The 10,269-nt window shown below is 49.1% G+C and overlaps 5 protein-coding genes across 5 annotated transcripts; 3 read left to right on the top strand and 2 right to left on the bottom strand.

The window, feature by feature from the left end:
• Positions 1-14: 14 nt before the first annotated feature.
• PENARI_c122G11984 (uncharacterized protein) lies at positions 15-167 on the top strand (the record flags this gene model as incomplete). Its single annotated transcript, XM_022637932.1, has 1 exon — positions 15-167. A coding segment is annotated over one exon (153 nt), but the record flags the coding sequence as incomplete, so codon positions are not given.
• A 777-nt stretch (positions 168-944) lies between these two features.
• Positions 945-1,158, top strand: PENARI_c122G04862 (uncharacterized protein; the record flags this gene model as incomplete). The annotated part of the gene is made up of 2 exons (XM_022637929.1): positions 945-1,049; positions 1,153-1,158. The coding sequence occupies 2 exons, from the start codon at positions 945-947 to the stop codon at positions 1,156-1,158; spliced, it is 111 nt and encodes a 36-aa protein (XP_022482214.1).
• Positions 1,159-1,429: 271 nt separating this feature from the next.
• On the top strand, positions 1,430-3,124 carry PENARI_c122G06215 (uncharacterized protein; the record flags this gene model as incomplete). Its single annotated transcript, XM_022637930.1, has 6 exons — positions 1,430-1,922; positions 1,985-2,049; positions 2,106-2,268; positions 2,353-2,659; positions 2,756-2,973; positions 3,027-3,124. 6 exons carry the CDS (start codon positions 1,430-1,432, stop codon positions 3,122-3,124), a joined length of 1,344 nt encoding a protein of 447 aa, XP_022482213.1.
• Positions 3,125-4,576: 1,452 nt separating this feature from the next.
• PENARI_c122G07213 (uncharacterized protein) lies at positions 4,577-5,039 on the bottom strand (the record flags this gene model as incomplete). Its single annotated transcript, XM_022637931.1, has 2 exons — positions 4,577-4,815; positions 4,880-5,039. The coding sequence occupies 2 exons, from the start codon at positions 5,037-5,039 to the stop codon at positions 4,577-4,579; spliced, it is 399 nt and encodes a 132-aa protein (XP_022482215.1).
• A 1,711-nt stretch (positions 5,040-6,750) lies between these two features.
• Positions 6,751-9,968, bottom strand: PENARI_c122G00212 (uncharacterized protein; the record flags this gene model as incomplete). Its single annotated transcript, XM_022637928.1, has 4 exons — positions 6,751-7,101; positions 8,379-8,831; positions 8,879-9,782; positions 9,835-9,968. Coding segments are annotated over 4 exons (1,842 nt in total), but the record flags the coding sequence as incomplete, so codon positions are not given.
• Positions 9,969-10,269: the final 301 nt, after the last annotated feature.

The raw sequence follows: 10,269 nt of genomic DNA, 5'->3' as shown, positions 1-10,269 counted from the left end.
CAAATGAAAAAGCCAGTTTGGAGGAGCAAAATAAGTCTTTGTTTGAACATATCAAGATCCTTCAGGGAGAAAATTGCGCCCTAGAGCTCAAGAACAACGAACTGAAGTCCGAATTGGCAAAGAAGAGGCTGCAGTACCCAGAGCAGCCCGATGGAAAGCAACCTTAGAGATCTACTATGATTAGCTCAGATTGACCGGATCTTGTATCAAACTCTGAGGTATTCAGACTTACCAGCTTTCAACATTGTTACCCGCGAGACTTGCATATGAAGAAAGAAGAGGTATACAGAAGGATTAATGATGCCATGACTGGTCACAGGATAATATACCGGAGAGGAAAATACCCAATTTTGTATGTTAGATCAAAGATTATTTTGCTGCGGGGATCGCTCTAACAGGGATTACGTGGAAGGCAAACCGCGTAATCGGTCGTTTGAGCCCGCAAGAAACATGCCGCAAGAAACCGCAGCTGTCTTATCACCCATGGCCACAAAGCCAACTTTATTGATAGAAAAACAATGACTATAACACAATACTCATGCGTCTCTATAAGAATAACTGGCCCTCTCTCTAGGCTGACAGCCAAAAGAATGCCCCCAATCGGGTCAAAGTGGTATCGATGGATTGCTGACACCTCTCTCCCTAACTTGTATGCCATCTCAGCGGCCATAATCATAGCAATTTGCTTGATCTATTGGCTTGCACGTGATGTGTGGCGCTGGGCATGGACAAGACGCCATGTGTTCTTTCGTCGCCCTTTCCGGTCGAAAATATTAATACCTTGGAGACGGTTTGCCTTCGTCCACCTGCCAAAATGCATGCGTTGGCTGGACATCTCAAATTACTGGCAAGCGCTAATCCTGGCTGTCATGCTGGCGGGGAACATTGTTGGCCTCCGACTTCGAGCCCATTCTTGGGCAGAAGCACAGAAAAGGGCTGGCTCCATGGCAGTCATCAACCTCGTGCCTTTGTGCACCGGTATCAGCTTTGGTCTTCCGGCGGATCTGCTCCACGTGGACCGCCAGATGCTCGCGTGGTTCCATCGCTGGGTAGGTCGCATTTGCGTGCTCCATTCTCTGTTACACTGTTCGCTGCTCGTTACTGTCGCCAGAACGATGGACTTGGCAAACTCACGATACATAATTCCAATAGCCGTAAGTAAAGCATACTCCGAGGCTAAGTGTGCCTATTGCGCAGATCAACATCTCATCAAATAAAGGCAGGTTGTGCTCTCGTTCTCATGATACCTGTTACTTGTGCGGCGGCCCAACGGCGACACCTACAATTTGCGATGAAATGTCACTACCTTCTTGCAGCAACGGCGATTGGCGCGCTTATATACCATCTGGTGGAGCGACACTCACTGTATCGGTGGTACCTGGTAGGCGCTATCTGCTTGTGGATATTCATTAGCGCTCTTGTCTGCACAATGGCCGCATGGGATCAGAAACCTTGGAGATCGTCCCGAAATAAGGTAGTCATGAACTCTGTAAGCCATTTCCTTTGGCTTGACATAGAGCTACCTCTCAACCGAGCGATCCGCCCTGGCCAGTATGTGCAGCTTTGGATGCCACGAGCCGGCTTTCGCGCTTTCTTTCAGCTTCCTCAGTTCTATATTGCATTCTGGGAAGATGGACCAACTCAAAGAATAGTCCGTATGGTAGCAGAGCCTCAACCTGGGCTTGCGCGAAAGCTGTACCACGAAGCACTGAGATCCCCAGTCAAGCAGTCGGCCATCATACTCGGACCGTACGGACACCCTCTCGATTTCTATCGGTTCGGTACAATCCTCTTCGTGGTAGAGGACATCGGGTTTTTCCGAGCGCTTTCATACATTGAAATGTTGGTGGAGGCCAGCCGCAAGCGAGAAGTAATGGTGCGAAAGCTAGAGGTTCTCTGGAAGCGACAAGTTGGCAAAGATGGTATGTTTCTATCTTGGACTAGTACTTTTTTAGAGTCTGAAAGGTGGCTGAAGTTCTGGCAGAAAATCCACAATGGGTAAATGAATGGATGCAAGACCTTTTCAATCGCGACTGGAGATCGTTCAAGGTGAGTTTTCTGCTACTGCAGCTCATTCTGTGCGCTGCGACCTGACCGTGCTTCAGATTTTGCGGTTCAGCATCTACTGCCCGCGTACTCAATCAAGTCCCCAGGAAAACCTTTCCTACGAGCACAACGCAATGCTTTGCTACTTTTATGGCTCGATCAAGATCGAGGAGGAAGTTGCGCGGTATCTCAACAATCAACGCGGAGCCATGGCCGTAGCGGGTGAGTTTCCCAAGTCCAACCTCCATCCACTTCAGTGCGCTGAAGAGCGCAATATTACGGTTACGGTGCTAACAATCTACGCAGTATGTGCAGGTCCGTCAATAAGTGAGGCCGTGACGAAGACTGTACAGCCACACGCAGGAAGAAATCTCCAGCTGATCGTTCTCGACCCCGATATGAGCCCTGCACCGGATGGGAATGACGATTTGCCCGGCAGCGTCGAGTCTGCAGTTGACCGCCAGGATCCAACACACACAGCCTCGGGAGCGGGAGAGGGCAAGCGTATTCACCAAGAACGACGAATTCCAGTGGACAACCGTAAGCTACAGTATTCATCGCCCACAAAAATTGATACGGAAACCGGAAAAGTCGAGATGAGCAACCACTCGAAGTGGGTAGAAAATAGATTGGCACAAGGGCACTGAAAGTCTACTATCACAGTTACCGAACCATGAATCCCTACCAGCGTCATTCTGCACCTTAATAGCCTAGTTGGTTTCAACACTTCACTCAAATTCGCCTACGCGCACCGCGTGTCGGATTCGCTGCGCCTGCCTCTAGTGGAGGCCTCTTCGATTGAGGCGGTCTCAACACAATGGTTGAGTTTTCAGCTCATTGGCAATCGTATCTTCCGCCGGCAGTTCATGTATCACAGGGAGGGCACCATGGAAAGCTTGGAGCCTGGCCTTGTTCGCCGCACAGCCGGTCCGCCTTCGCGAGCAGATTCCTTCTCGAGGGAATATTAATGAATCTTCTAGGTGATTGGTATGATAGAAAGACGATCGCCGGCCATGGCAAAGCTGGCAGCGAAGCGTGCCGATCTCGGGTAGGCTGGTGTGTGCATTTCGTCTCGTAGATTCAGCACACTCCACAGGAGGCACTGAACCGCCTTCTTTTCGAGAAGATTTCGAGGGGCGAAAAGATCTCTTGGTTCTATTGCTTAGCATTTTATTAGTATTTGAAGCACGTAAATCATGAGCTCCTCATACCTTGCATCCATCCACAATTTAGTGCCAATAAACCAATTCATAATTATTTGGGCCGAGAGATTAGCTGAAGGCTTTAAAGAAGTGAGCCCTAAGTGGCGCTGATTATAAAGTATACGGGAGAATATAGAGCTTTGGCATTAGTTCATGGAAGCGTTTCCACCCTAAGTCAAGGTATATCGTTGATCGCAACCCAAACCATATTAGGTCCTTGGGATCCAGAAGGACACACGCATAGGTAGTTAGGCGCGAAGGCATATCTTGACCAGGAATTGAACAGGGAAAATTGTCTTTCCGCATTGCTGTACTGTATGCAAACGACACGGTTCAACTATGGTTTGCTTCTTAACGGTTTGCTTCATAACGGTTTGCTTCTTAACGGTTTGCTTCTTAACTGCCGGTTGGGAACCCGGTTGAATCCGCAACTTTTAAGGCCCACAAACGCGCCCAAACATGTAGGATAACTGAATATAATCTTCCATCAACTGAACCACTGCACTATCGGTCCTCAGCTTCTTTGCCCAATGGAAAATGGTTGGTACAATTATTTGAGGGACTTGAGGTCCCCTGTTCAATCCGACCGGTCATTGTCCTCACTGACGTCATTACTGTTCCCAAAATAAAAGCGGTCAGTTCCCTAACCCAGCCTTCACAATGTCCTCGTTTGTAAATCATGCAATCCAAGATACTGGCAGCAATGATCACTCTAGCTATAGCTACCGCTGTAGCGGCTGCGCCAAGACCTGAACTTGATGTTCAGCCTGCCATCAACGTAGTTAATTGAACATTCCGTCTCGCGGCTTCGCTGACTAGCTTTAGACGCTTTTTGCTCCACTTCAACTCATTGCCTGGACACAGCTTAACTGCACCGGAGATTTCGGTGTCACCCAATTCACTGACTCGGTTCTGGCACGAAATATCTCCAACGCCTACATTTCTCGCAGTCTACAACTTAATCGCTCATTGACACAGCAGGAGCAATTGGATATATCCGTCACGAGTAACTTCAATTCCTGGTACTCCAACAAAGACCAGCTGTACTACAACAGTGCATCCTGTAGCAACTTTTGGCAGACCTATTACGCCGTGAATGGAACCACCGCATGTTATAACACGCCCCCATTTACCTGTCACCGGTTGTGGAACAACCCAGGATTGCCCATGATACTTAGTAAATGAAAGAAGAGATAGGAAGGAAAAACAACACCATCATTGCATTTCTTTAAGTCATTGCCTACCGATCTGAGTAGCCTCCGAATTAAACGAAATCACAAAATTATAGGGACATCGAACATCACAGTAGGTTTCCGCACTAGCCAGTATTACACACCGATACCCAAGTTGGCTTTTACACGATCGACAGCATGAATGTTCTTTCCTGAATCAATCCAAACAGCGCCAAGAATGGCTTCCACCGTCGTCGCACGAGTGCCATTAGTGATCTCACCCTTTTGTGCCGGTTGGCCGGTTATAAAGTCGTCCAGCTCACACGCCTCACCTTTGCAGCTCAAATGTTTGTTGCAAGCATTCTTTCGCAGTATGTGATCCCCATCTTCTGTGTCTAGTCAGAACTCATCATAAATTAGCGATTTCACAGTTCAACGTGCCGATGGTATTTTCACTACCGTACCATTCGTCCAGAAGTGAAGTGGACAGAACGGAGTCTCCAACGAGTGCCAGACGCTTGTTGCCTTGCAGCGGACGAGTTCCAGCTGGATGCAAAGCCTCTTCTAACAATGGAGTGGAGTTGAAGTGGTAGCCAAGTCGGTCTTGGAGCTCCTCCATTTCCGTTGAACCTGTTGTCAAATATTCATTGAATGAACGGTCTGAAATTTGACTCAGAAATCCCACAGACCATAGATCTTATGTATCTCAGTGTGACAAAAGCCACATTACGAGGTATCTAGTTGAGAGCTGGCATATGGAGGATGAAGTCATTAATAAAAGGCATTTTCCGTTCACGGATGAGTCAACCCTTGCTTAGGTTGGATCAAAGATTAAGACGACCGAAAATACACGAGAGGCGAATACTGGAAACAGAAAGCCACTATATTGATTGGATCCGAATTGGCAAAGGCGAATAAACTATTGCCACAGAAGCAGACACCCGGAGAACAAAAAGGTGAAACTACGCCCTTCACGGCGAGATAGAACACCAGCGGTGACGTGACGAGTTTCATTTAGAGGCAAACGAAAAAAGGCAAAGAAACCGTGTTGGAAAGCCCTATAGGATCGCTGACAAGCAAAGCTTGGGTCAAAGGCGAAGAATCCTGAGGCAAGCCTTCAAGCACCACGCCCAACCGTCACGCTGAGAACTGGCGACCCACGAAATTAGGATGCTCAGATTTCCCAGTTTCCCACTATATTCTGCACAAAGTCTTGTGGATCAAGAAATGGCATGGACGTAGAAGGGTGAATGCCAGATAATGGAACCGAATCCCACATCGTGGAACTGTCTGTGACCTCTACCCGCGGCCATATAGCTAACTGAAACCGTGCTTGTCCAGCGCTTGATATGTTTTCCATAGTAGAATGCTGCGAGAGAATGTCACTTATTTGACCACGTATCCTTCGTAAGTTGCCCAGCATTGACTCAACCCGCGGAAGGAAGAACGGATACTCTTCGACAGCCTCTTCAGTCTCCGTACTGAACTTATTGAGTCGGAGTTCTATCCAGTTCACCCGCTCAAAAAGCAGAAACGCGGATACATAAAGGAAAATATCATCGGCGCACGTGTCGTGGGATAACGGATCCGGCCCTGTCCAGCTGAAGGCGCAGAAATTCTCATAGCTGGGGTAGAAGACATATTCGATGGCAGGAACCCTCTTATCCCCATGCTGAGTATACTCTAAGCATCCGCCGATTGGTTGGTTTGAGCACAGAGAGCTACCATTTTCTGCGGGGCAAGGTGGCAGTGTCGGCATATTGGGAAATTCTCGCCAAATGGACTCAAGATCTAGATCCAAATCATAGTCTGAAGGGACCATCAGCGCCGACATTAAGTATCGAAGATCATCCAACTAACCAATTTGATCAAGTTGTCCCATTATCCTCATGCAGCAAGTGCCACGTTCGCGATGAAAGACAGTTTATGGAGGTAGGATATGATGGGGTTTTATTGGGTCTATATGTAGAGGCCAGGGTGGCTAGCTTCTAGGTTAGAGAAAGCCCATTGAAAAGAAGAAGAAAGAAAAAGAACTAGGTCCGAGAGGCTTGACCATGTTCAAGAGAAGGCTATGTTACCAAGTGATGGGTTCTCCTGGTTTACGTAGAAGCAAACGGTGAATGATCCAATTTCCGTTGAAAGTGTACATTGGTGGTGAGGTGTCAGGAATGCCCGCCCCACTCATACTCCGTTGAACTTTTCCACCGGTCGTTCCTGCCGGCGTGGTTCCACGCAAGAACCACAAGACCGGTCACACTGTGCTATTTGCTATTACACCCCAAGCCTTGGTCAACTGAAGCTAGCGTGTTTCAATTTGCCCCTGCATGAACTCATTGTAGCTCACTTATCTGACACGAGTGTCTGTCACTATTCTGCAATGTTCCGAGAACGCCCTGGTGTACAGAGAGAAAGGCCTGACGACGATCCCACAGCAGCAGTTCTTGATGATTGCAGCATTGCTGAAGCTTTTTGTTCTCCTCCGCCAGCCATTTTTGTGAGTTTTGCAGGTAGCGACGTTCCTCTTCCAAGCGTATTTTGCCGGCCGACTTGATCGTGTAGCACTCCCACAGACACAAATACAGGTCCAGGAGGTCAACGGCAGAGGACGGCGAAGAATGAGGGTTTTGAAGGATCTGTGCCATATCGCTAGTTAGGGAGCAGGCCGCGCCGGTCGGAATTGTCTATGTGATGGTTAGAGCCAGCCATAAAAGGGCAAAGTGAAATCGGTCACATCTTCGGGGCTTCCTGGGATGCCGATTGGACTATTGAACTGATCTGGACATTCGCGCTTTCTTTTATTAGCTCGTCCCGACGGGGAGGGAGAAACAGGAGGAACCTGTTCCATTGAAGTGTAGGGAATCGAAAGCTCGTTGATTTTCAGAGAGTAGAGGACCAGGAAGAAAAGAGTAAGTCTGGATCGTGTACAGAGTATCTTTTATATCAAAAGCCAAAAGAGCTCGGTACAATAGACTAGCTTCTAGGGAGATTCCATGCTGTCACAGAGGATGCTTTCACCACACAGCTGACTATCGTAATAAACACGCCCGCATTGAACTGTCCTTATTCACTGCCAGACTCAATAAAGGATGCCTTGCTATGGGTGGATATCCTTGTACTGTCGGTCGATTACGCCCGGTCACGCTCATATAAATGGGGGGCAGCAAGGAACCGCGGGTGTGCGTAGGAACCGCTTAACATTTCGCCGAACCTGCTCAATTCTACGGGAAAGACAAAGCTACAAAATAATATTAAATCAGAATGGTGGAGAAGTGTCGGTTTGCGGATTGCTAAATTGATGAATTACGAGTTCTGTACTGTACAGTATCTGTTGGACTTGCTTGGATAATGCTAAGACAGGCCTTACGAGTTCATATTATTGTACTGTACGCTTACAGCGATTTTCGAAAACAGTTTACCCCTCAGACACTCACACTTTGTTTCTCGGCCCGTACCCGAGACAACGCTAGGCCAGATAAGGCTAGCTCGTACATGGAACTGATCTATAAGTGGACAATGTCTTACCACTTGCCCCAATAAGAGTTTAGCTTGTTTCGGGTACGGGCCCAGAAACGAAGTTTGAGTGTCTGATGGGTAAACTGTTTTCGAAAATCGCTGTACAGTGAACTACTGTAGACTGAATATGAAGGCCGCAAAAGATTCATTTTCTAAGTATGAATAAGAGCAAGACAGATCACGATCATATGCAACTGCTTTTTTTGACAAAATCCATCAAGGGACGCGTTGCGTCGCGTAGCCCCCGCGAACCACAAGGAAGAATCCAGAAAGACAAAATGCGGGCCTACAGCTCGTACGGTGACTCCATCAATCCGCCTCCTGGGCATGCGGACAAAAAACGAGCCCCGTCTACTACAGCACTGTCCCAAATCGAAGGGTCACTCATATCTGCCGGACGAAAGGGCAGCCGCGTCGTATCATCGCATGCAAGGCCTGCAAGCACCTTACCACCACACTCCCATGGAGAATAGGCACGACGCATTAGAAACTGCTGGCTCCGGTATCGATCACCGTGGGAGAAGTCCCCAAACGCGAGGACCTGCAGAGCCGGCAGTCCGTGGGGGCCGAATGCCCATTCAGCAAACGACACGAGATCCTCGGCCTCTGCAATCGCTGCGGAAGACGCAAGGACTGCCTGCTGCGGGTCCATATACTCGAATTGTGACCTGTCAAAGTACTCATCGAAAATAGGACCGTAGTTGTAGTTATCATTGGAGGCATTCCGGTTCACAGAACCCCAGCACGAACGAGGATGCCGTGAGTACCCTTTGCGCGTCTCATGTAGAAAGGTGGTAATCTCTCGTGGGATGTCTCGGTGGATTCGATCGAGGCCGCTGAACCGCAGATGTAGAATCTGAAGCTGGGAATGCTTGGCCGTGGGTCGAAGGCACAGACGCTGTTCTCATTAGCGGGCACACGTTTACTGGACGGAGGAAAACTTACAGCTGCAGATGGACTAGCACACAGACCCAGAGCAGACACCTGGCCCAGGTCTACAATGGCAGACAAGTTTGTTACCCACGCGGGTGACACATCACGATCATCCTCAAATAAGCCATCGGCATCGATGGGAGCGAGTTGGCGCTCATGGTAGACGAGGCTTTTCAACGTAGACTGGTGATGTCGGATGGCATCCTGGATGTGAGATTTTGACGCCGGGAAGTTGGACAACCTCAGGTATAGATGCTGTAGCCCACGAAACGAACATAAGAACCGCACAACAGCAGATAGGCTACGTCCTTCACCCGGTTCGTGCAGCAGGTAATCGAAAGAAAATTCAAAATGCGTTAGTCGGAGCGGCTTTTGTGACCGCGACAGTAATTGCACGAGACGCAGCTGATTCGGGCAGTCGCGCAGCGTGAGCGCTCGCAGGGAATAGAATATCGCATCGCGCTCTGATGAGATATCTGGAGGCAGGGTCACCTTTGAAAGTGATAATGTGGACAGAGCGGGAAGAGCTGTCAGATTCCCGATCCCTGTATCCCCGTTCCTTGTCTCACCGGTACCTATATTCCCGACCCCGAGCTCCGATTGCTGAAGCCCAAGGCTCTCCCAGCACAGAGCACGGGCAAAAGCTGATGGAACGAAGCCGATGGACAGATGATCCAGGCGGCGCCAGTTCCGACGGATGCACTGTCGTAACAAATCAACCTCGGACGGATGTTGGAGTCCTTCCCACTCAAACGCCGTCAGGCAGGATAGTCTAGACACTCCTTCCAAGCGGTGCAATGTTTCAGGGCAGGTACCGTCAGTGACGAGTGAGAGACGAGTGAGGCGCTGTTGGTACCGACTGAGATAGCCTTCCTTGTCGAGAACTCCCACCGGAACACATGTCCCTAGGCGCCATCTATTGCTAGTCAATCACAGGTCTCGATAGACAGATACCGGCTTATACGAACTCAAACGTGCTCAGTCTATTCGGCTTCAGGTGGGTGAATATCAGCTGCAATTGATCCTTCACGTCGTCTAGGAATTGCTGATGTGCCGTCGCCTCGTCCGAGGCTCCCAGTGTAGCCGGAGACTCCGGCAGCCCCGCTGCACGAAATATGTTGTAGTATGCACATCGGTTAAACCGAACAAGGTGGAATGGAGCTTTGATCTGTAGGTGCCGCACGTGCTGGAGATAGTCCGCGGCCCGTGAAGGACCGAAACGGAGAAAGAAAGGGTCGACATTCAACACATTCAGCGCCCATTCACTTGCTGCACAGAATGAAATGGTACGGTATATGCGAGGAACCAAAACTGCATACAATCTGGACGAGACTCGGCTGAGAACGCGTAGAGTGGTAGCTGACAGCTGGCAGGCGGTCAGTACCGTGATCAAATAAAACACA

Source organism: Penicillium arizonense, assembly GCF_001773325.1.
Source record: "Penicillium arizonense strain CBS 141311 chromosome Unknown PENARI_contig122, whole genome shotgun sequence".
NCBI classification, from domain to species: domain Eukaryota; kingdom Fungi; phylum Ascomycota; class Eurotiomycetes; order Eurotiales; family Aspergillaceae; genus Penicillium; species Penicillium arizonense.
This window is presented reverse-complemented; position numbering and strand designations above follow the sequence as displayed.